The sequence below is a fragment of the Chenopodium album genome, chromosome 23 (genome assembly GCF_948465745.1).
Source record: "Chenopodium album chromosome 23, dcCheAlbu1.1, whole genome shotgun sequence".
Lineage (NCBI taxonomy): Eukaryota > Viridiplantae > Streptophyta > Magnoliopsida > Caryophyllales > Amaranthaceae > Chenopodium > Chenopodium album.
In genome coordinates, this window is record NC_137856.1 from 32982659 (window position 1) to 33009467 (window position 26809).

Here is a 26809-nt window from a genome sequence, read left to right on the forward strand (position 1 = left end):
TAGGTTTAGGATATATTTTGTATAAGATTATCTTTGATATCTGTACATATCTTATAGTTACCTAATATGATTAGGTTTCTCATTGTAACCCTATAAATATTGATCAATGAAAATCACTCTAATTGAGGAGTTTATATTATCTGACACTATTTTATGCAAAACCTGTAGAATGAAGCAATTTGTATGATCCAATTCGGGTTTGGTCTAATAGTTCTCGAGTCGAACTACTTTTTGACAATCTAGTTATCCATGCATGCCAAAATCTTTCACTAATCAACCTTGACATTGTTTCGTATCACATGCATGCATGCAACTAAAAAATCATGAACAAGCCAAGGGAGGACATTACATTTCTTCATCATATGATGAGAATTATCCACTTGATCATCATGATTATACATTATTAATAAATAAAATTGAAGATTTTTTTTATTTTTTTTTGAAAGACAAATATTAGTAAAGATTTTTTAAAATATTCAAAGATTTTATTTAAAGAAACAACTAAAACTGCGTGATAATTGATGGTGCATATAACTATTTTGACCCTTTAAGAATTTGCACTTTATTTGTCTAAAATGAATCTTTTTTTTTTTGACACAAAAAAATGAATCAAAAGTTCAATTGCAACTCGTCATACAATTGATTAAGGCTTTATTCACTTCATCTAATTCAATGAATAAATTTATACACTTTGACCTAATTTGTTTGTTAATGTTTAAGAAAAAAAATCAAACAAGATATAGTTATATTAATCACGAAATATGAAAAATTCATAATTAATTTATGAAATCGAAGATAGTAAGGGAAAGTTGTAGTTGTACAGATTTAGTTGTTTACAACTCACACCTTCCTTCATCAACTTAACGCCACCACGAGACTCTATATGACTGACTAGTGATTATATATATATAGTTCCAAACAATATTATATGACGATTAGATGCAGTGATGCATCCTCAATAATTAACACTGTGTCCCAAAACCTCCAAAATTAGTCTAATCTTTGTGTAGTAAAGCTTTTACTTTTGGACAACATTTTTACGATTTTGGACCTGAAAAAAGAGGTTAGTGTTTTTTTCCATGTTCCCACAAAACCTCGATAGCTCATTTGGGTGGCTAAAACCATCCCCTTTGCTTTTATACCAACCATATCTTAGTTATTTATGTGCACGCCTCCCTCAAATAAATCAACGCCACCACGTGCCGGTTGTGGTTGATTATGTTTTCAAACAACATTATATGACATTGTGAAGTATCACCAACCATCATTAGAGTTTTCAACACTATGTTCCAAAACCTTCGAAATTCATCTAAAAGCGTGTATTATAACATTCAGTTGTAGTCAATTTTTTACTTTTTTAAACACGAAAAAAAAAACAAGTCGGGGGGCTTCTCATAGACTCTACAACGCCTTAACAGGCTATATGGGTAATTGGAGCTGTCCACTTTGCCTTTAAACCGTTATTATAATCGTTTACAACTTATGCCTCCTTTCATTGACTCAAAATCACCACGAGCCTTTATGTGATTGAGTACTAGTTGACTAGTTGTATATGGATCCTAACCACATCTATATTTCAAGACAATTTTTTATTTAATTTTTTTTATTTATAATTTAAATTTTGTACATTTGAGACGAGATTATGAGTACATTTTGTAAATTTTGTGATTGAGACTACACATACAATTGTTGTATGTGGCCTTGATATACAACTACTTAGTGCTAGGTATTTCGGTTCCGTATATATATATATATATATACAAGTATATATATATATTTTTTGGTGTTTAAGTGATGAGAATCGATCCCAAGATCTCTTACAACCGGGAGAGCGCTCTAACCACTTGAGCTATCCTTCACTCTCCCGGTTCCATATTATTCATGGTCAACCCTTCACAATATCTCAAAAATCAAAATTCCAACACAAATTAAAAATCGTTTCTAAAACAACTGAACCGAACTTGTGTTTAGTTTGCTTAGAAAATTTAGAATGTTCCCAAATCCAATTCCTTGAACAAACCCAGAAAGCTCATCAATTGTTGGTCAGGCAAATCACTAGAGAACTGATTCTGCTCCATTTACAAGTCTAAAGGTGTCGAATTTTTGGAGATTAGAGAAATTAACTTCAAAAATATAAACTTTTTGGAAAGATGAGAAGAAACAATGGAGGAAATTACACAAACCCATGTCTAACAATGCACCAACCTTGGGCTTCTCTCCTCGTTTTTGGCATTAAACGAGTTGAGGGTCGATCCTGGCCTTCCCCTATTCGAGGTAATCTTTTTTCTCTCTTCTTTTTTCATTTAGTTATTAATTTATGGATGTGGGTAGTTGTTGAATATTATGATGAAATTGAAAGTGATGTTCTTGATTAATGTTTACTTGTGTAGTTGTTTATTTCTGGCATTTTGAGTAAGCAAGAGAATTATTATGTGAATTCCACCGAATTGGGTATTTTGTGGATGTGGAAATCGTTTATGTTTGAATTATATTGAATAATTTTGCTTGTAGAAGCTTTAATTGGGGATCCACACTGAGTAGAAAAGTGGAACTTTGAGAGTTGAGTAAAGAATTGTTTAAATTTTTGGAATTTGCCAGAAAATGAGTGTGTGAGAGATAGTTGGGGCTGGTGGAATGATATGCCCTTTGGGAAGTACAATTCAATAAAATCTCATGTAGTTTTGATGGTCGTTGTACTGGCTGTTTCTTTGATGGCTATGTTGGTATGTGTTACACTATATGTCTCAAGTAATTTGAGTTTCAAGGTTGTTGATTAGTTGAAGGACTTAAATTGAATGTGTGCGTGTGCGCGTGCGTGTGTGTGTGTGTGTGTGTGGAGGATAAGGAGATGATTTTGTACACATTGTCCAACCCCAAGTAGTTAGGGTGGTTGTCATGGTACCTTAATTATGTGTGGTGGTGGCGGAGATGGTTGTTATGTTATATGCTATGCTTTGTGGTAGACTGGTAGTACTGTACGTTAGCTAACATATTTTTTGTTCTTTTTGCATATATTGGAGGGTCTAAACCTTGCAAACTGCTTATTTTTCCATGAACCTATTTATTTCTTATGCTCCTGCTAACTAGCTTGGTTATGTGCATTTACATTTAAAAACATAATTAATTAATTAATCTTTTGTGGAATCTGTTTGGTTGGAATACTCTGTACATTATTGAAGGTATCTCAGTTGTTTGGTATCTGTCTACTTCAATCGTCTAAAATTGAAGTTACAGAATGTATCATCGATGAAGTAGTTTCCTGTGATGGATGTTTCATTATGTTGTTAATTGATCTGGTCTGTGAAGGTCGACTTTGGATACATGCTGCTAGTAAGGTCCCTGAACCTGAAACTATTAAGGCAATGGAGGACTTCTACAAAGAAATCTATGCAGTGAATGGAATAAAGGACCTCAAGTTTCCAGATAATTATCCAACTTCACGGCTGATAGGTTGTCACTCTTGATCAATATTTTCTCTTACAGAATTGTTCTGCATATTCAGTCTGTGAGCATTTGTATGAATTTATAGACAATTCTTTCTTGTGGCCTAATGTATGATTTCAAATTATGAATGTTTGGTCTGGAAACAACTCGAGTACATGTGAAATCTAGTTCATCTTATAGGATGGCAGGAAAATATGCTTCATGTAAGATTTAAGGTAAAGGTTTGAGAATGGTAAGTTGCCTCCATTGGGGACAACCCTTTTTCACCAACCTGCTGACAAAACTGTCTGCACTGCAAATGCTAAGAGGCTATGTTATCATATCTGCTAATTCAGAACAGGACAATCTGCTACATCTCTTGTATATAATATAGGACATTTTTACTTAAAAAAAGGCTTTGTAGTAGAGCATTCCTTTCCACCCAGTATTGTGTTACTTGCTTATATTCAAATTTTCTGTAGACAATACTGTAGTTAAGTTATTCCTTTGCTATTTCTTAATTGAGATGAGAATAAGCTCTGTGGAGCATCAGGCTTTTATTGTGTTTTCTGAAGCGAATCCCATGCAATTGGATAGTATGATCTCTTGAGAAGTGGCTGCATAGAGTTGATTTATCTTTAACTTTTGTCCTTAGGATCTAGATAATCTTTCTGGAACATGTGGACCCTCTCTTTTTGTGACAGCTATTCAGTATATGCCAAGGTTGACTGCACATGAATATTACATCTCTTCTTCTTTTGAAAGCAGGTTGTGTGGAGGTGGTTGGATGTATTACATGTGAAAAGCTACAAAGCTGGGAGGAATTGCCAGAAGGGGTAGAGAATATATATTTTCTTTTATTTCTTATTGGTTTCCCATCCCTTTGACTCCAAATGAAGTATTGTGATTGTGCCTCATAACAATCTTTGAAGTTATTGTTGTAATAAACGGAGAAATATTATGGGATGTTCCTTGGTTGACAGGTCAGATTGGAGGGACAAACAGATTATTGCTGGTTATGCGAGCAGCCGCAAGTATGCATCCATTCTTTCTTCTTTGTATCCAGATACGGATTGCTATATGTGTAATTATTAACTAACACATGTACTTGTACTAATTCAGAAACTGATAATCCCATTCGAAATGCGAGGGCAACAGGGTGTTTACAATTTGGAGAAGAAGGTATGCCTGAACTGTAAGAACTTGGCTCTTTTTCTTTCTTTGCAGGACGATTACAATGTAGCTTATATGTTCATAACTTAGTTGCGTCTGTTACTGAGAAAGTTGTACAATTATCGGTTTTGGTTATAGATATATGAGGCTGCAGTAAGAGGTCTGCGTCCAGTTGAAGCTCCATACCCTGTCAAGTTTCCGCTTGTAGATCCTCAAGATCCTTTTTCACTGAAACCTGGATCACTCACATGTCTCTCTGGAACCTCCAAGGCTTCTAAACTGGAAATTTCATCTGGTCTTAGCAACATTATAGCTGGTGCACGAGTGGCTGCTACACAGTTTTCGAGAGAAAATAAGGGGATTCCTGTTTCTTCAAGGACAAGGAATAAATTGAAGGGTATAACACAGAATGAAGAAGACGTGTGTCATGATGCAGAGCCTAACTCAGTAACCAAGGACTTGAAATAGCAGTAGCTGTTAGTGACAGAGAAGTCAGTCTGACTGATAAGGTTTGCATTTTCTTTTATGTGCTCATTAATTCCAAGAAGAAATTTTCACCATGATGATGCGATCAATAGATTTGTGGTGCTTCATGATTTTATTTTGTAGCATGGTGATAAAATTGATGTTTGGGTGGTTTGTTATGTCAATTTTGTTGGTACAGTTGATGTAATAGGTACCTAAATACCTTACTTTTCCTTGAAAGATTGATATGATTTTTTTCTTCAAAGGTTCTGTGTTTTCTTTTATTTTATGTTGGGGGAAGAGGGGGGGGGGTATTATGGGGGTGTTGCAGAAGGGTTGTTTAGTTGCTAGTTGTGGAGGGGAGTAGCTTGTTGGTATTTTCTTTATTTTGATGCACAAAACTTCCTGTATCATGAGTTTCACCTAGTACATGAATACTGTCGAGAAAATACTTTTTGAAATTGCCCATTACCCAATGGTCACTAGGGTCTCTTCATTCTGTCATGTGATGACTTCCTTTATTAGTGCATCAAAAGTGTATTTGACTCATGATCAGGTTGCATGCAGTCATTAGAACCATTTGAATTATGGATTTCATGATGGAGGCAAAATGTATTATACTGCAGGTCTCATTTTCAGCTGCACAGCTGTAACTGCGAGCTACAATTGACACATTCAACAAAGATGACTAGGTCTATGCGTACTGAAGTCCAGACCAGCTGGTGCCTCTTTTTACGAAGTGGACTTCTTTGCCTTTCTTTCTTCCCATTTAAATGTTAGACACTCAGGTTCTGAAAGATTTTGCCAAGATACATCTGCAAATATGTCAATTTGTGATCCTGGTTTTGCATTTTTGATAATAATGATCATGATAATTTTGTATTTTAGTTCATTTCTGTACAATAATGATCTAGATGCTTGTAAATTAAATTTGTGTAATTTTATTATCTTTGTGATAGATAACAATTTCACCCCGCTTTTAATTAAGTCCCTTCTATTTGTTTATTATAATGAAACGGTTGAATATCAAAATCCACTCAAGACTTGTGTTTGATGTTATTGCTTCATTGATTATCAAGAGCTTATTTATGCGGATGTGGTTTGGGTTTTCAGGATTCTCCTACTGAAACCCTCTTTCTGATAATGAAGATACCGCTTCGAGAACTGGCGATTTCTGCATTACCTGGTATGCATAATTTTCCCTTAGAACTTTTTTAGTACCTCAATTCATATGCTTCTGTACTTGCTGTTTTACTCTGCTAGTCTGCTCTGTACATATCAGTGACTAGAGGTCAAGAATATATAGAATTATAGATGAGGTATAAGGTGTCACATTAAAATTTAGAGAAAAGGGGAAAATATAGATGAAAAAAAATGTCATTGTGCCAGTGATCTAGTTGTAATTTGTGTTTTGTGAAAAGTTGAAATAAATTTTTTTAAAATCAAAATCTTGTTGAATTAGTGTTATATACAGCTCTTTCTTTGATCATATTGTTATGTGCTGTATTTTTCCATGTTCTTTAAAGACATTTTCTTAACAATCACGTCATTTGGGAGGGTTTTCTATTTTTAGGTGGAGTAATTGGTACTATGATTTGATTTTGCTAGGAATATTAAACCAAAGTTGCCGAATTAGAAAGCTTATCATTGTGAACAATCTGTAGGGCCAGAATTTGGGCATTTACATACTATTCTAGTGTACTAGAGTTAGAATCTTAGTTTGAACTCCTTAACTTTTTTGGTATGCTTGATGCATTGTGTCATGTAATTTCGTGCCCCAGAACTAATAAGAATTAATTGGAAGTTGCCATATAAGTGTACAACTCTGAAATCTCATTCACAAAATTTACATCACTAATTGCTCCCCAAATCATCTGTTCAAATTTGTTCAAGCTTTTATAACTCCAACTAACCTTTTATTATAAAGAAGACATATATGGTAACGTTCTGGTTAGTATTTTATTTTAACCTGCAACACGAAAACTTCGTGTTCGTTAAGAAGTTGTATAAATGGAACTACATAGTTCTTCTGTTTTGAATCATCACACACAAGGTTACCCCCTTATACAACAAAAAATGTCTCGAAAATACTTGCTGCTCTTTCTCCTGATTGCTGTATTAATCACCACTGGTTGTCTTGCCCATCATGACGACTACAAACATGACAAGAAGCCACCTGGGGAAAAACCACCTGAGGGGGATCATGAACCTCCGAAGGATGATCATAAACCTCCCAAGGATGATCATGAACCTCCTAAGGATGATCATGAACCTCCCAAGGATGATCATAAACCACCTACTAAACATGACAAGAAGCCACCCATGAAGAAGCATCCACCTGAAAAGAAGTACCCAACGCCACCCTACGAACCACCCTCCACAGTTTGAAAACTATCAACTCAATGCCTCTGACTTCAAATCCAGTTTGCAAAATAAGACTTGTACTGTTGTGGGCCTCTTTTATGTGTGTCTTGCTCTATCACTTATGGTGTTGGAGTTTATTTTGAAGTACTAGAGTGTTATAGTATTGGATGATATCCTTTATGTTTGGTTGTTGAAATGTTTTGTGTTTATGTGTGAAGTGGTTTATACCCATCTATTGTGCTGCCTGCGTTATACAGTGAATAAATTTTAGGATGATTCTCTGTTGTTTCTTTCTTTCTTGTACTTCTTAAGGGATAGAAGAGGCGCGGGGGGGAGGGGTGGGGGGGAAGGATTTTGGTAATCAGAGGTGGGAAATGAAGAGCAAAACCATGCGATGAGTGAGCTACAAGGGCCGGGTTAGTTCAAAATAGTTCAGGGAAGGTGGGCAAACCTTTGGGTTTCACTGGTCAACACAACCAATTACTGTTAGATACGGAGTACAATGCTAAATAGTAAATACTACTTCGTCCCATGATAGTCTATACACTTGCCTCGTGCTCAAGTTCTCTAGACCATACCAAAAAAAAAATGTGTTCGTACTTTGTAGGTTTGAACGAGTAGAGCCTAATAACGATAGTTACTTCCGTAGTGAGTGTTGGATAGCTTCAACTTTTCTAATAATGCTGATGAATGAAGTAGGATTTTAATGGCTGAGATTGTTACAAGAATTCTTGGTTACAGCCGAGATTTGTGACTTTTTTGGAGATGGGGAGAAATAATTGTCACCTAAATTTAATGAGTTCTACAATAAAGTCTTAGATTAGTCTAAGGAAAAATAACTATAAAGAGGGTGGCAGTCGTCTATATTATACTGTACTGCACCTTTGAATAATTTAGGCACAACAATGTCTCTAGCCAACCATCTTATCTTGTGGGTGTTCTATGGGTTATTGGTGCCTTTTACAGTTCTCTCTTATGCTGAGAAGCCACCAAACCGTGGCCTCAAACCACGTATCCCTTCCAATGGGGGTCCTCGCTTTCCTCTGATAATATTTAGCGCACCATCAATTCACACATTGCCACTGCCAAAAAATCGTCGACTCTTAGCACAAAAGCAACCAGCGTTAAAGTTCCCTTTGGGCCACAGGCCACCAGTCAAAGTTGGCTACTTTGTGGATGGAGTCGATGCAATAAAGCCACCAACACCTCAATTGCCTCCAATAATAACAAGAATACCTCCTCCTGCCTCACCACCCACACCACGTTTGCCTCCAGTAATAACAAGAATACCTCCTCCTGCCTCACCACCCACACCACGTTTGCCTCCAGTTATAGCGAGGCCACCACCCACACCACGTTTGCCTCCAATTATAGCGAGGCCACCTCCTGTTCTACCACCAGCACCACCCACACCACGTTTGCCTCCAATTATAGTGAGGCCACCTTTACATCAATCAGCACCAATTGGTCACAACGTTAGGCCACCACCACCACTGGCACACTAAACTAGTCTCCATAGACAATTCCATCACATACACTGCCTACATGGTTTACAGTATTGAATCAGGTCATCATTGAGCACCGAAGATATATGCTATAGAAATAAGCTCAGCTAATTGGTTAGAGCAAGAGATGTAATTACAAGTTTCATTAACTAAATAAGCTCTCGACTCTTTTTATGAATATAAGTATATGATGTAATCATAAATCTACAAATATAATAATGTACTCCATACAAGTTTATGTAATATATGTAAACACAAATTTGTCTCTTCAAACAACCATTTTATCTGAAATTAGTTGTCACTTTTTTTTTTTTTTTTCTTTTTTTTTTTTTTTTCGGGTGCTCCTCTGTGCGAGCATCCGTGAAATAAATTATTCTAAGACATTTATGCCATGGACAATGTATTATAATGATGGAATAAGGTGAGAGAGACATGGCATGAATTGGTTTGTCTTTTTATTTTATACAAAGTAGATTCTATTCCTTCACTTTAAGCTTTAAGATATAAAAAATGCTCCTTTTTTGTTCCAATATGATTTAGTAATCTTCTGGTTTTCTGTAATTTTAATAACACAAATTAATCTCACATACTGTACATTTGATCAACAACTCTTGATAATTAGAATTGGGTAAATGTTTGTCTCTAATCTCTATAAGTCTATAACGCCTTCTGATGTTAAAGTTATTGTCTTTCTTTTTGAAGCTGTGTAAATTTCATGAGCTTATTTTACAAGGATTTTTTATTTATCGCGAAACTATAAATGTATAGCTGATTAATCCAAGAATGCAGAGGAAATATGCATGAATTCCTTAGTCGCCATAGATTATAATAACTGCTTCAATTTTTTTATTTTTAATAGGATTCATATTACACAATCTTGAAGAAGTACAATGTTTTCTATTGTTTAACTCTGTTTTCACACAATGTTCTTTAAAACATTTTATTTTTAAAGAATTATACTGTAAGTTACCAAGATTTCCTTTTGCAAGTGCTAGGTGTAAATTGTATAAAAATAAAAAATAAAAAAAAGTTCAGTGTGAATTATATACAGGCCAAGAATGTGGGTAATTCACTTACTAAAAAAGATTTGGGTGAGAGCAACATTTATATGACAATATATCATATAGTTTTTCCAACTATGTGAAGCTGTATATATAGCGCCTTTTATCTTTCTACACTGAACCATCCCACAGAAATTTTCCTAGTGTTACATATATAATCATCATGCCTGGTGTACGCTTGCTAGTTTTGTTCCTTATGGTGGGAGTTCTCGTCGCTGCTCAGTGCCTTGCTGAACATCATCAGCATGATCATCGCAAAACATCTCCACGACACAAGGGAATTGAAACCTGTAAAAAAACAGCAGAACACAGCAGATCAATAAAACCACCCAAGTCAGAGAAGAAAAAACCTCCAGTACCTCCTCATGATAAAGATAAGGCACCACAACATGAAGTCCACAAATCTCCTAAAAAAGGCGCTACTATACCACCTGCTGGACATGAAACTAAATCGCCTCCCAGTAAAAAGGATCTACCCGAGAAGAAGCTTCCCCCTCCCGGAAAAAAGCTTTCCCCAATGCCACCCCACAAACCACCTACGACATCTTAAAAATCTTCGTCCAAGAATAAGAAACATCCTGGGCAACTATATCGCCATTTCTCCTTTATTTTATCGTTATTGAGCTTGTAATTTGTTCAACAAATTGCAAAATTGAAGTGGGTTTAAAGTATAAAAAGTTAAAAACCTTTGACGTTTGATTCAACATTGAGGTTACCTGTTTATCTTTAGTATCTTTCTATATTGCAACCCAAAGTTCACCTTTGTGAATCAAGTCATATACAGTATAAAGTTATAGCAGTATGATTTAATGGAAAATATTGATATAAAATAAGAATAATTGTTTGATAGTTGTACTTAGAATTGATACAAATAAGATATTACAATCATCTATGATATAAAATTCTTCGGAATTTGCAGACGTTGGACTACTAATTGTTTTTATATTTTGATTATTGAAACTGTATTGCAATTTCCTGTGTAACCTGGTAATTTATCCATCTCTAGGATGTGTTCCTCATGGGTCTCTGCAATACCATTTCTTGGACTCCCCTCTCAGAAGTACAAATTTGATCGCGTAGCACCTCATGATATGATTCGATTGTGGTAAGAACTTATGCATCTTGTCTTCATACTTTCCGACTATGCTGATTTGAAATGAAGAAGAAGTTGTCCGATCAATTTAGCATGACCCTCATTACTGTGGGAATATATGTGGACATAATTAATTCCTAAATTAATTATGGCTAATTTAAGAAGGATTAATTTAAGAGGAGAGAAAATGATGGCATGCAGAATGGTAGGATGAAAGCAAATGTTTCATTGTTTTCTTTAGTAATAGAATCTATTTAGAGCATGTAAGACCTTATAAATTGTTTAGGTTGTAATGCAGTTATTAAGTAATTCATTCATTGTAATTCACATTAAAAGTTTAGAAAAGTTTATTTTCTTACAATTATTATTCTCTTCATAGTGGTTATTTGTCTATCCCAAAATATTATTTATCTTTGTGAGGTATCGGTTTCATATTATCTAGTAGAAGTCACATTTCCGCTGCAAAAGCTCTAACAATTGGTATCAGAGCCGCCGTCAAAATCTTAAGTGGTACAATTTTTTATTTTGAAATTAATTATAATGGCATCTACTAGTGGAACGGTTAAAGTTGGAAAATATGAAATTGAAAAATTCAATGGTAAAAATGATTTTTCCTATTGGAGGATGCAAATGAAAAATTTGCTTGTATCACAAAAGTTGCATAAGGCATTGGCGGGAAAAGAACAAAAACCCGGGGACATGAAGGATGAGGATTGGGAAGAATTAGATCTTGAAGCACGAGCGGCTATAATCTTATGCCTTGAGAGGGACGTTGCGTTCTTGGTAAATGAAGAAGCAACAGCTGCTGGCGTGTGGACAAAGTTAGAGACTAATTTCATGACGAAAACTCTAACAAATAGGATCTACTTAAAATCCAAATTGTATACATGCAAGATGGAAGAAGGCACCTCAATCCGGGAGTATATTAATAAGTTTGATATGATTATATCAGACTTGAAGGATATTGATGTGAAGGTAGATGAGGAAGACCAAGCACTCATGTTATTGCTTTCATTACCGAAATCCTATGAAAATCTGGTTCAAACATTGATGCTTGTGGGGGATACTCTAACCATGGATGAGACTAGAACATCGCTTTTGGCAGATGACCTTCGAAAGGTTGCTACAAGCGGAATGATGTCTAGTAATGGAAGAGAACACAACGAACAAGCTCAGGGATTGTTTGCAAACAGAGGAAGGACTAATGAAAGAGGGCGAGGCAAGGGAGGAAAGTTTAGATCAAAATCTAGACCTCTTGCGGAAAGGCCATGTTTCAAATGTGGTGAGCTTGGTCATTTTAAAGCTAATTGCCCAAATAAGAAGGTAATATTCAAGAAGAACAACAACGACAACTCCAAAGGAAAACAACATGAAAAACAAGAAGCTAGTTTTGTCTCAAATGACGAGGATGATTATTGTTACTCAGTTTCAGAACAATGCAATGAGATATCCGGTAAATGGATGCTTGATTCAGGTGCATCACACCATATGTGCCCAAACAGGAAGTGGTTTACAACTTACCAGAGTTTGGATGGTGGTACTGTTTTGATGGGAAACGATCATGCTTGTAAGACTATTGGGTTAGGTACTATACGAGTCTAGATGCATGATGGAACAATAATAACCTTGAAGGATGTGAGACATATCCCAGATTTGCGGAAGAACCTTATTTCTCTTGGGTTATTAGAGAAAAATGGTTGCAAAATAGTCTTGGAGAGTGGAGTTTTAAAAGTTGTTCGTGGTTCCTTGGTAGTGATGAAGGGAATTCGTCACGGTAATCTCTATCCTCTTTTGGGGACAACTGTAACAGGTGATTTAGCCGTTGGAATTAGTGGAAGTAAAGAACAAACAGAATGCACGAGGATATGGCACATGCGCCTTGGGCATATGTCGGAAAAGGGTCTATCATTGCTTAGTGGACAAGGTTTGTTGAAGAACATGAAGAAGCCACAAATGGAATTTTGTGAGCATTGTGTGTATGGAAAAGCACACAGGGTGAAGTTCTCTACAAGCAAGCACAAGAGCAGAGGATTGTTAGACTATGTGCATACGGATATTTGGGGTCCGGCTAAAGTTGCTTCCAAAGGTGGTTCCAAGTATTTTGTTACATTTGTTGATGATCATTCTAGATATTCTTGGATTTATTTTCTTAAGCATAAGAACGAGGTATTCGACATTTTCAAGCGATGGAGAGCAATGGTTGAGAACAGAACAGGTCGAAAGCTAAAAACTGTACGGTCTGATAATGGTACCGAATACACAGAAGGAGCTTTCAAGGAGTTTTGTGATCAGGAAGGCATTGTGAGACACTGGACGGTCAGAGACACACCACAACAGAACGGAGTCGCGGAAAGACTGAATCGTACACTACTTGAGAAGGCAAGGTGTATGCGCTATAATTCTGGATTAGGCAAAGAATGGTGGGCGGAGTCGGTTGCTACAGCTTGTTATATAGTAAATCGATCCCCACATTCTTATTTAGATGGTGACACGCCTTATAGGGTGTGGTCAGGGGAAAATGCAGATTACACGAGACTTAGAGTCTTTGGGTGCACGGCTTATTATCATGTTAAGAATAATAAGCTTGATGAAAGAGCCAAGAAAGCAATCTTTTTGGGGTATCCAAAAGGGGTTCAAGGCTATCGTCTTTGGAGTGTAGAAGATTCTAAATTTGTAATTAGCAGGGATGTGACCTTTGATGAAAGATCTATGGTAGCTTTATCGAAAGCTATGGTGTCTAATGATGGTGATGTCAGTATGAATACAAATACTCAAGTGGTGGAGATAGAATCTAGAAACCAACAAGATTCTAGTCATGTTCAGGTGGAGCATCTTGGTGTTTCTCAAGATGACGAGGAGGATGATCTGGATCATGAGGAGATTCAGTAGGAAAATGCACATGTACTACAACAGCAGCAGCAAGATTCTTTGGCATCCACTAAGCCAAAGAGAAATTATAAATTAGTTCAGAAGTTTGGGTCATACGAACCTCTGAGACATTACGGGCAGGTAAACTTGGTAGAATATGCACTCTCAGTGGAGGATGATGAGCCGGTCACCTTCAAACAAGCTGTCAAAGACAAGGATAGCGATAGTTGGTTGGTTGCTATGGAAGAAGAGATGCAATCTCTTCATAAAAACAAGACATGAGAAGTAGTCCCATTGCCCGTGGGAAAGACTGCTATAGGTTGTAAGTGGGTGTATAAAAGAAAAGAGGATCCTTCCAAGTTAGATAGAATAAGGTATAAGGCTAGGTTAGTGGCCAAGGGATTTGCACAGAAAGAAGGTGTTGATTACAATGAGATATTTTCTCCAGTGGTAAAGCATACTTCTATTCGGTTGCTACTGAGTCTTGTAGCTCATGGAGATCTTGAGCTGGAACAACTCGATGTGAAGACAGCCTTCTTACACGGTGACTTGGATGAGGAAATTTATATGTATCAACCTGAGGGATTTAAGGTTGAGGGTAAAGAGAATCAGGTATGTCGCTTGAGGAAATCACTTTATGGATTAAAGCAATCTCCTCGACAATGGTACAAGCGATTCGATTCTTTTATGTTAAAACAAGGATTTTCTAGAAGTATTTACTATTGTTGTGTATACATTCGCAAACTTAATGGAGGTGATTATATTTATCTCCTATTGTATGTAGACGACATGCTTATTGCTTCAAAAAGCAAGGTGGAGATAGATAGGTTAAAAACTCAACTCGGTGAAGAGTTCGAGACTAAAAACTTGGGCGCTGCAAATAAAATACTGGGTATGGAGATTAGAAGAGAGAGATCAAGCCGGAAATTGTTCTTGAGCCAAAAAGGCTACATTGAGCGGGTTATAGAAAGGTTTGGAATGAAAGGTGCTAAGTCAGTGGTGACTCCATTGGCTCCACATTTTAGGCTCTCTGGTAAACAATCTCCTACTACAGCGGAAGATAAGGCATACATGGGTAATGTACCTTATGCTAGTGCAATTGGTAGTTTGATGTACGCCATGGTGTGTACACGTCCAGATATTTCACAAGCAGTCAGTGTTGTTAGTAGGTTCATGGCGAACCCAGGTAAAGCACATTGGGAAGCAGTGAAATGGATATTACGGTATTTAAAAGGTACCATTGACACAGGTTTATGCTTTGGTGGAGATACATGTCAAATAAGTGGCTTTGTTGACTCAGATTATGCTGGTGATCTAGATAGAAGACGATCTACTATTGGTTATGTGTTTAAAATACTTGGTGCTCCAGTTAGTTGGCGATCAATGTTACAAGCTACGGTGGCTCTATCTACGACAGAAGCCGAGTATATGGCTATGGCAGAAGGAGTTAAGGAAGCATTGTGGTTGCGGGGACTTCTAAAAGATTTGGGGTTAAAGCTAGATAATGTGAATCTAAATTGTGACAGCCAAAGTGCTATTCACTTGGCCAAGAACCAGGTTCATCATGCTCGTACCAAACATATAGATGTCAGGTATCATTTTGTACGGGATATCATAGAGGAAGGTAGTATTTCTCTTATGAAGGTGCATACAAATGAGAACCCTGCAGAGTTAACCAAAGTTGTGTCAGGAAGCAAGTTCCAATACTGTTTGGAATTGCTTAACATTGTCCCATGTTAGACATTACATGGAGAAATAAATGGAACTACGATTGGTTTGATCCCGGTTAAGGGTACGTAGGCAGTCATCGTAAAAATGGTGCAACCGGATACATATTACGCAATTTGTTCGTCCAAAATTTGAATGTTTTTCAAATTATGAACGAGGTGGAGAATTGTGGGAATATATGTGGACATAATTAATTCCTAAATTAATTATGGCTAATTTAAGAAGGATTAATTTAAGAGGAGAGAAAATGATGGCATGCAGAATGGTAGGATGAAAGCAAATGTTTCATTGTTTTCTTTAGTAATAGAATCTATTTAGAGCATGTAAGACCTTATAAATTGTTTAGGTTGTAATGCAGTTATTAAGTAATTCATTCATTGTAATTCACATTAAAAGTTTAGAAAAGTTTATTTTCTTACAATTATTATTCTCTTCATAGTGGTTATTTGTCTATCCCAAAATATTATTTATCTTTGTGAGGTATCGGTTTCATATTATCTAGTAGAAGTCACATTTCCGCTGCAAAAGCTCTAACTTCCGACTATGCTGATTTGAAATGAAGAAGAAGTTGTCCGATCAATTTAGCATGACCCTCATTACATAGGTTACTGATGTACATAGTGCTCTAAACTTGGTACTGTATCTTTGAGTATTGATCACATTGTCATTCATACCAACCTAAACCATAGTATAATTAAATTTTATAATTAGCCGTTTTGGTAAATATTTTTGTCAAATTAGCCGATTTGGTAAAAGATCCAATATAATCCTATAAAAGATTAGTCTAAGTTGTCAATAAGCTGATGGCTTCAAAACTAACAAAATCACGAGAAGTGATCTTACAAGGATAAGGATCATCACTTCATCATCCGTTATGTGTCTGATACGAATCACCTGAATCTTTAATTCATTAAATACAAATTTTAATCATTCAATCCAAAATTATTGTGATTCAACTCATTTTTTTTGGTGCAATTATTGATTCAATTCATGATCATAAACAATTTTATCATTAATGTGCCAGCCCAATAACCCGATCTGGCCCTACCTTTGGCCCGATCTCAGCCCAATACAGCCCAATGCTCTATTTAATACCAGTATTTATTTTCCTTGTACGTATTATTTGTGAATATTGTGAAAACCTAGCTAATACGTGGTCTTCAAGGAAAAACAAAAATTACACCTATAAAACCAAAAACATATCTCACAATAATTCACAAACAAACTAAACTCTCTGAAAATACTCTTAGCAACTGAAATCACCATCTCCTCCCTCGTTACCACCGCAACCGCCTCGGCCTCCGCCACGACTCTTTTTGCCTTCTTGGCACGGTAGAGACCTTCTATTACAACAATGTCTTCAAACTGTCCTCTTCTTGGCCCTCCAGAGGCCAACAAAACACTCTCCTCCACCGCCTCGGCCTCGGCTACCACACAACTAGGCTTCACAGAGAACAATTCTCTTACATACAAGGCAACAGGCAACCCATGCCTAGATTTCTTCTTCCATGTAGTCCCCAATGCAGACCCCCGGTCGATCACGAACCGCCTCGAAAAGGCTTGGGATCATGATCCCTTGACTACATTGAAGCTTGTATGTAACCTTAGGGGAATTAGAGGCACCGGAAAGTCTGATAGAGAAGGTTTCTTTAGTTGCGCGTTATGGCTCTTTAAGCATCATCCTAGGACATTAGCGTATAACTTGAACAATCTTGCTGAATTTGGTTGTTTTAAGGACTTGCTTGAGATTCTTTACCGGTTACTTGAGGGACAAGATATTCGCGCTAGGAGGAAATCGGAGTGGGAGTCTAAGAAAAGAGGGGAAGGGAAGGCGAGGAAGACAAAGAAGCCGAGGAAGAAGGGTTGTTATAGGAGGGAAAACAAAGGGGAGTCGTCGAAGGAGGACAGGATTTGGAAGAATTTGGAGAGGGGAGAGGAGGAGAAGAAGGCGGCGAGGGTGTTGAGAAAAGAGAGGGAAGAGGCTAAAGCATAGAAGGCCTTAGCTAGGTACAAGAAAGACCCTGATTTTCGAGTTTTGCATGATCAAGTAGCTGAGGTTTTTGCCAAGTTCTTGAGATCTGATGTTGAGTTCTTGAAATTAGGGGATTTAACCAAGATTAGTTTAGCCTCAAAGTGGTTCCCTAATATCGATTCTTCGTATGATAAGGCTACATTGATATGTGAAAGCATTGCAAGAAGAGTGTTTCCTAAGGCAGAGTACTCTGAATATGAGGGTATTGAGGATGCTCATTATGCTTATAGGGTGAGAGATAGGCTTAGGAAGGAAGTACTCGTACCACTTCATAAGGCGCTTGAGTTACCTGAAGTATACATTGGGCTTAATCAATGGAGATCATTGCCTTACAATCGAGTCCCATCTATCGCGATGAGAACTTAAAAGGACCTCTTTTTGAAGCATGATCCTAAGAGGTTTTTGAACTATTTAGAAGATGTGAAAAGGGGGGATTCAACAATTGCAGCAGGCGCGTTGCTTCCTCATGAGATTATATCTTCTTTTAGAGATGGGGGTAGTTCAGTCGCGGAACTTCAGTGGAAGAGAATGGTGGAGGATCTTATGAAACTTGGGAAGTTGAAGGATTGTATCGCGGTTTGTGATGTTTCTGGTAGCATGGAGGGTACTCCCATGGAAGTATGTGTTGCCCTTGGATTGCTAATCTCGGAGTTGAGTGAAGATCCATGGAAAGGAAAAGTCATAACATTTACTGCTCAGCCTAAGTTTCATGTAATTGAAGGAGATGATTTGAAGTCCAAGGTGAAGTTTATAACAAACATGGAGAGTGGTTTGAATACAGACTTTCAAAAGGTTTTTGACCGTATTTTAAAAGTGGCTCTTGATAATAAGATCACTCAGGATCAGATGGTGAAGAGGGTGTTTGTGTTTAGTGACATGGAGTTTGATGAAGCAGCAGGGAGTCAAAGACTATATGACTCTTCTTCTTCTTCTTCGGATTCTAGTTCCTCATCAAGTGATTATTCTTCGGATTCTAGTTACTCTAGAGGTAATTCTTCGGACTCTAGTTTCTCAAGATATTGTGGTAAGAGAAGAAGCGGATGGAAGGAGAGGGAAGAGAGACGCGCTGAGAAGTGCAGGAGAAAAGGGTGGGAGACTGATTATGAGGCTATAAAGAGGAAATTCAGGGAGAAAGGGTTTGAGAAAGTGCCTGAAATTGTGTTTTGGAACCTAAGACCATCGGAGGCTATCCTTGTAACAGCAACACAAGAGGGTGTTGTGCTGCTAAGTGGATTTTCGAAGAATTTGATGAAGCTGTTCTTTGAGAGAGACGGGATTTTCACTCCCTTGGAAGCTATGGAACTTGTCATTGCCGGAGAAGAATATAAGGAACTAATGGTGTATGACTGATTTAGTCCAATTGCTTATTTAGGTTCTTAGTTCTAGATTAAATAGTTAATAATAGAGTCCTTTTACCCAAAATACTATGCAAAGGAAAAAAAAAAAAAAAATTTATGTTTAATCCCCCTCCTCTATAGAATTAGTGCTGCATTTTGTTCTTCAGTAGGTGCTAAATAGTTTTCAGAACAGTTTGGTTTATGTTTCATTGAATAAAGTTGCTTTCCTTTTGGTTTTAGCTTTCTTGTTTTCCTGGCATTATTGTACTCCTAATGATGGTTTTTTTTTACTTATGTTTAGATTATGAATGCATTATTAAATCAAATCTAATATGTATCTACCTACCTCAATTGATGCATGCATGAACAATGATGCTACTGACTTCTGTTGCTAATTATTTTAAACTACAGCCTTGCATTGTTGCAATTGACCTTAACAGTCAAAACTCCGAACATTGGTTGAAGTTGAGCCTTTTTTTGTATCCTCAAGGCCTCTGCTATTGTAACTCCACATATTTACAGTTCATTCAATCTGACATAGATATGATCAGGAATTCTGTAGACATGCATGTGAATTCAGTCATGTAGGCTTGGAGCAATATAGACAATTTTATGTTTGATTGAGAGATGTTAAATTTTAGTGATAAAGATAGACCAAAAAAAAAAGTGAAACCAAGATCACCTGCGCCTGTTGATTCCTTGGAATCAGAATGAAATCGAGTATGATTACAAGATATAGCCTCAGATTCAGTTTAAAGAGAAAATAAAGCGATATTATCATATAGTTGAGCATCATTGTCATCACAAAGCTTACTGATGTACCGCATTGCAGTTCATCCTTCTGAGTTTGACCTGCTACTTATATAAACTTCTGGAGTTGAATATTTCATCTGCCTAGCACCTGACAAGGTTATGAATTACATTGTGGTGTTGTCTTATGCATGACATTCCTAAATAAATTATGAAAATAGTCAAAGGTAATCTAGGTAGTTTGATATTGTAGAATTAAGCGTATATACATACAAGTGTATAAATGATGCAGTACATACTAGATACAACATAGCAGTAACCTGCAAGGAAGAATAATTGAAAGATCTAAAACTTGATTAGGTTGCTGATATAATGTCAAGTGCATCTGTAGAATCTTAGCCTGCTAAAATGTATGACAGACAGAGTACTCTGTCTGGGGTGATTTAAGTCGTCGTTTTAGAATTTGGAAAGGCCAAAGCCTAATCATAGTGCTAGGAATCTAGGATTAGCAGAAAATGTTTTAATAAGGCAGGGGTTGTTCTAAATACTATCCTCTTGGAGAAGCTTGTATTGTCAAATTCTTCGAAACCTGCAGACATTTGACTGCTAATTGTTTTTTTATTTTGATTGAGACTCGCCTTCATATTCCTTGGCTTGCAATATTAAATTGTGATCTTGTAAATGTTATAATAACAGCTACTGGCTTGGAATTTCCTCTGTATAACTGTTTTTTTTCCATCTCTAGGAACTTAGAACGCGCTCCTCATGCATCTCTGTGAAACATCTGAAATCAACAATCCAAAGCAGAATTGCAAACTTGATCAGTGTAGCACCTGACTTGATTTGATTGTGGTAAGAAACTATGCTATCTTTGTTTCATATATTTTGATTTTTCTTGACTGTAAGTCACTGAACTTAGTATCTCCGAGTATTGATCACGTTGTCATTTGTACCATGTTGATTCCTAGTAATACGATAACTGAATAAGCAAAGTTGTCTGATGAACAAAGAATAAATACCCTGCACCTACAAGCCAAGGGCTTCAAAGCTGGCACAGCAAACTATTATCTTTAGTGATCTGAGCACTTAAGAACATATGCCGCTATAGTTTTACCTTAATTCTGAATCTGAATTTCAGAAGACAAAGCTAGCATAATGAAAATACAATAATATAAACTGGCCTTGTAGATTCAATTAAGATGATACGGAGTATATAACACAAATTAACCACAATCAAGCAACAATTGTCTATGAGTGAGAAATACTTCAAGTGGTTAGAGTTTATCTCAAGGTCCCAAGAGGTCTTGGGATCAATTCTCACCCTTGTCCCCGTCCTTGTGGGCCTGTGACTCTCTAAACACATACACACAAAAAAAAGAAAAAAAAAATAATGTCATTGTTCACGCCATGTCAACAATACAACCCTGGATCTCAAAATCTGGTTATGGCCAAAACCCCTGCTTTCAGGCCCAGCCCAAAACAATTTTTTTTTTTTAAAAAAACCTACGAAGTATATGAAATAAAAATCTGACAATTAGATCAAATTATCAAACTCTTCCCTAAAAAAATTACACTAAAACAACCAAAACAATGGCTCCAAGAATGCTCTCTGGTCCCCCTGAAATTACCATTCCCTCCGTCCCTACCACCAAAATCGCCTCCGCCGCTGCTGCCACCACCAACATCGACAAAAACAACCGCTGTGACGTAGACAAAAACGACCGCAGTAAAATCTATCTCTCTGATTTTTTCCCTAGTAAATTTCTATCTCTTAGTAGTAATTCTCAAGAATCTCAACCAAACATAATAGGCCTTACAGAAAACGGATCCACAACATTCCTAACCTCAGGCAACCCTGCCTTAGACTTCTTCTTCCATGTTGTCCCCGACACGCCGGCTTCGGAACTAATCCGCCTTGTACAACTTTCTTGGTCATACGATCCACTCTTAACCCTTAAGTTGATCTGTAATCTTCGAGGTGTTCGAGGTACAGGGAAATCTGATAAAAAAGGGTTTTACGTAGCTGCATTATGGCTGCATGAAAACCACCCTAAAACCCTAGCCCTTAACATGAGCTCCGTTTCGGGTTTCGGGTACTTGAAGGATATGCCCGAGATCCTCTTCCGTCTTCTAGAGGGGACCGATTCTAGGAAACGTGTGGAGAAAGGTTATGGTACTAGGAAGCTTGTGGAGGAAGTTACCGAGGAGTTTCCAGTCTTGTGTAGGGGCGGTATGGGTGGTAGGGGTGGTAGGGGTTTTGGGTTAATGGGAGGGTGTGGTAGGGGGTTCGGGTTAATGGGAGGGCGCGGTTGGGGTTTCAGGTTAATGGAGGAAGAAAATAAGGGTGAGGAGAAGAGTGAAGAGGAGAAAGAGACGATTAGGGTTTTGAGGTTTAAGAAAAAAAATGAGAGGACTAAAAAGATATTAAGGTTATATAATCAAGATGCTAATTTTCGGCTTTTGCATGATTCAATTTCTGATGTATTTGTTGAATTGTTGAGAAAAGATGTTGAATTGCTTAAAAAGGGTGATTTGTATAATATAGGGTTAGCTGCTAAATGGTGTCCTACACTTGATTCTACATATGATGAAGTGACATTGCTTTGTGAAAGCATTGCAAGAGGGTTGTTTCCGAAGGAAGAATTCGACGAGTATAGGGGTATGGAGGAAGGGTATTATGCTTTTAAGGTTCGTGATCGATTGAGGAAGGAGGTGTTGGTTCCTTTAAGGAAGGCACTCGAGTTACCGGAGGTTTATATTTGTGCTAAGGAGTGGGATGCATTGCCTTATAATAGGGTGCCTTCTGTGGCAATGAATTTGTACAAAGGGTTGTTTTATGAGCATGATAGAGAGAGGTTTGAGGGGTACTTGGACAAGGTGAGGAGTGGTAAGGCGACGATTGCAGCTGGGGCATTGCTTCCTCATGAGATAATCACCTCGTTGTGGAGGGATAAAAATGGCGGTGAGGTGGCCGAGCTTCAGTGGAAGAGGATGGTGGATGATTTAGCAAAGAAGGGGAAGTTTTCTAACTGTATGGCTATTAGTGATGTGTCTGGGTCCATGAATGGGATTCCAATGGATGTTTCTATAGCTCTTGGTTTGTTGATTTCCGAGCTAAGTGAGAAACCATGGAAGGGGAAACTAATCACTTTTAGTAATGATCCTCAGTTACACAGAATTAAGGGAAGAACACTGAAAAAGAAGTGTAGCTTTGTAAAGAAAATGGACTGGGGATTTAGCACGGATTTGCAAAAGGTGTTTGATCGGATTTTAAAGGTGGCAGTGAAAGCGAAACTTCCTCAAGAACAGATGATAAAAAGGTTGTTTATCTTTAGTGACATGGAGTTTAATGAGGCCTCTGGCCGGAAACCTTTCTCGTATGGGATAAATGGCTTGGAACCGAATAATGATGTGATTTCTTGGGAAACAGATTACATGGTGATACAAAGAAAGTTTAAGGAGAGTGGGTATGACAGGGTGCCTGAAATTGTGTTTTGGAACCTCAGGCACTCTGAGGCTACTCCAGTTCCAAGCACTGAACCTGGGGTTGCACTTGTTAGTGGCTATTCGAAGAATCTAATGACCTTGTTCTTGGAAGAAGGTGGGGTATTGAATCCGGAAGGGGTTATGCTTGCTGCTGTTTCTAAGCCAGAGTATGATGCACTTGTTGTTTATGATTGATCAATAATTAGTTGTTTCTAGCTTGATAGATGTTTTGAGAATTAAATGTTTGTACTTAAGATTTTACTTAATGTATAATTGAATAAAACATCACTTTTCAAATTATATTTGTGTTTCCTGTCAATGCATATATTTGTTGCAGGGTATTGTCCTGTATTTCATAATTTCAGTCTACAGATCCATAATTTTTGAAGAATTATGTACTAATATTGCTGAAAGTATTAATTTTATTTTTGCTCTTAAATTTTGATATTCGAGGTGAAGTTGGCTTTTATATCTGCTTAGGCACTCAATTGGCAAATTTTTTACATCATTTAAGTGCAGTCAGTATGTACAAATTGTCAGAGTATTTCATTGGTTATCATTACCATGATCCCAAAATCATGTAAGTGCAAGCTAGGAAGATCATCCATCATTGGTATTATCAGACCATAATACCATATTGTGTTGTGGTCTCGTGGTCGATTACTTATCTATCATTATTACATGTAGTGTACTGTTTTATCTACGAAGTGTTTATATTTCATATGGTAGCGCGTTTATGCAGGAGTTTTCTTATCTTCAGACTTTTACAGATAGTTTTCATATCAGATTTACTTGGATGCTCCTTGCACTGAGAACGTGTTCTTTGGTATATTCTGAAGCTTGTGTCTAAGAAAATTTGGTATCCATTGAGCATATTTAAGCTTTATTATCTTGCTGCTTTATTATCGGAAGATGATCGTATAGAGAACCCTGAGTCATTCATGCTTGCTGACATTGGCCTTATATGTATTAGACTGGTTGTTTATGACATGATTGATTTGAGCTTATATAATTTTACTTCAGACTTAAGGCCTTTTTTTTTTTCTTTTGAGGAAAATCAGACTTAAGGCCTTATATTACATAATGATTAGAATTTCAGACTTGAAATTTGAAGTATTGGCATAATGATGATTTTATTGTGTTTCCTACCATTCTGCACTGTTCTGATAAATTCTGATGATGATTGAGCATTTAGGAATTTTATAACAAATTTTAGCATATTAGATTCATTTGATGCACCTGGTCTTGTTCACCCTCGATCAGATCTGTGCTGTTCAGGATCTTGCTTACAATACTACAGTAGTGCTGTGTTTGATAACTTCTCTAATATGTAAATGATAAGGATATTGGTTTCATTGATTAATTGATCCTTGTTATGTTGTATATTATTGACTTTGATGAATATATAATTTATATATACTCGTGAGATAAAACACTTGATTTTAGTTAAACTAGGTAATCAAGCACGAATTAGTTGCAATAGGTCTGTAATGCAGCTATCCTTATCAACTACAGGATTAGAAATAAATATTGAATTGATCATTTCAGTGCTCATTAAAAATCAGGGAAAAAGACTCTTCTCAGTTCAGCCTTTAGTAAAAGAATTGTGGCAAATTCGAGTACTGATCCTTGCCAAAATATATGATAGTTGAGAAAACTGGCCTACAAATTGGGTTCATAACACTAACATATGGGAAAAAAGCTGATGCAATTACCATATTTAATTTAGTGTATCAGGCCATCGGTTGCAGTCCTTGCAGACGCCAAAGGTTAGATATGCATAAATTAAATTTCACAGAAGAGATTAACATCATTAATAAATCTAAATTATGAAGTTGCAGCCAGTCACCTACATTAAAAATGAGTAATAGTTTTTTTTTTTACATCCCCAATTTTCCTAGCAATATTTGAGGATTTTAGCAAAGTAAGTGGTTTTCGGTGATCTGATTGCAAAACAGAACAGTTTTTATCACTACAGGAAAGAAATCATAAAATTTATTGAGTTCAAGTTTGCTTACTCTGCGCGTTTTAGAACACATAATGATACTCCTTGAGCAAGGCAGATTGGCTTTTTACATTAGTCATGGAGTCTACTGTACAACCCGAACTAATTCCCTGTACTTCCTGCTTCAACAAAACTTGTTACGGCTTGATCATTACACTTATAATGAAGTTAGCATATTCTGCTTTCAGATAATCAATCCGGCCAGCAGATTGTAGACAATTTCATAGAGTGAGTTTCAATGCAGACCAAAACTACAGCATTCAATAATCTCAGGAGCCAGAACACCATCATCATCCAAGAACAAAGTCGGCAGATAAGCAGACTCTCAAAAAGGCTGCTAACAACCTCCACCCAGGTAAATTGCACAGAATAGTCGTATAGAGCACATTTACTTTGTTCTTTACAGACCGAAAAAAATGAATGTTATGTCAGCACAAAATTTTGGTTGATGTTACTATGTTAATAGTATTATGCTGGAGTATATTTCAAATCATGATCTTTTTGGAAAGTATTCTTCATACATTGAAGCAAATTCCAGACTAAACCTGCTATCAAGTTGCAAATTAGCAAAATTTTGAAAAATAGATACCTTGTTTTATTTGTTCTTGGAAGATGCAAGTGTAGAGAACCTAGAACATTTATACAGTATGCTTGCAGACATTGGTAAGCCAGAATATTATAAGCCAGTATTACATGTAGTAATACTCCTCATTATTCTTCATAGTAAACAAAGAGATACAGAATTTGAGACTTGGAATTACAAATTTCGGTGTTTTAACTGTGGTTCAACCATCATTGTTCTGATAAAATTCAATAACTTCACTGGTAGGACTCTGATATTGAATTATACATGCATGACTATATATTTCTGGTTTCATTATTACCAATGTGACTTAGAAGCCACAATATTATGCACTGATTGATAATACTTCTGTAAACTCATCTGAAGCAGAAATTCTCCTGTTTCTAAATTAATTTAATCCATCATCATAGTTCTTAATATAACATATACGAAGTATGCTAGAACAACTGATGGTCTTCAAATAAATTGCAGGACTAAACAGTACTCACTTGCAAAAAGAGTCTCAACTTATGTACATACTTTAGAGTTTAGTCCATTTATAATCTAAGGCTGTGAACTTAATCTAGGGGTAAACACTAAACAGTAACAGAGTTGTTAGTTCTAATAAGCTAATTAGACCTGAAATGTGCACACAACAACAACTTGAATCAAAGCAAGGTACATCTAATCTTCTTGTTAATGACATTTTTGATCGAATTTAATTCCTACTTTCTGCTAGATTATAAAACTAGTCTAGTCTGATCATTACATTACACTGCACTTATAATTTTCTAGACTTCATCGCCTTTGCTATGTAATCATGGCTTGAACATATTGCATTTAAAATTAATCATTCACAATTGTAGAAAGGCGCAAAAATTCCTAAGATATATATATTTATTTTCAAAGAGCATGATTACAAATATTGCTTAGCATTCATGATAAACACTAAAAAGA

General features: G+C 36.6%; 2 protein-coding genes and 1 pseudogene across 2 annotated transcripts; all 3 read left to right on the forward strand.

The window, feature by feature from the left end:
* The first annotated feature begins 1918 nt into the window (after positions 1-1918).
* On the forward strand, positions 1919-6066 carry LOC145607818 (uncharacterized). Its single transcript, XM_081663416.1, has 7 exons — positions 1919-2274; positions 3307-3450; positions 4192-4259; positions 4407-4457; positions 4546-4605; positions 4735-5105; positions 5688-6066. Exons 1-6 carry the CDS (start codon positions 2151-2153, stop codon positions 5062-5064), a joined length of 777 nt encoding a protein of 258 aa, XP_081519542.1. The 5' UTR covers positions 1919-2150; the 3' UTR covers positions 5065-5105; positions 5688-6066.
* Positions 6067-17034: 10968 nt separating this feature from the next.
* Positions 17035-19062, forward strand: LOC145607403 (uncharacterized; annotated as a pseudogene).
* Positions 19063-21389: 2327 nt separating this feature from the next.
* On the forward strand, positions 21390-23480 carry LOC145607404 (uncharacterized). Its single transcript, XM_081663068.1, has 2 exons — positions 21390-22006; positions 22121-23480. Exons 1-2 carry the CDS (start codon positions 21390-21392, stop codon positions 23478-23480), a joined length of 1977 nt encoding a protein of 658 aa, XP_081519194.1.
* Positions 23481-26809: the final 3329 nt, after the last annotated feature.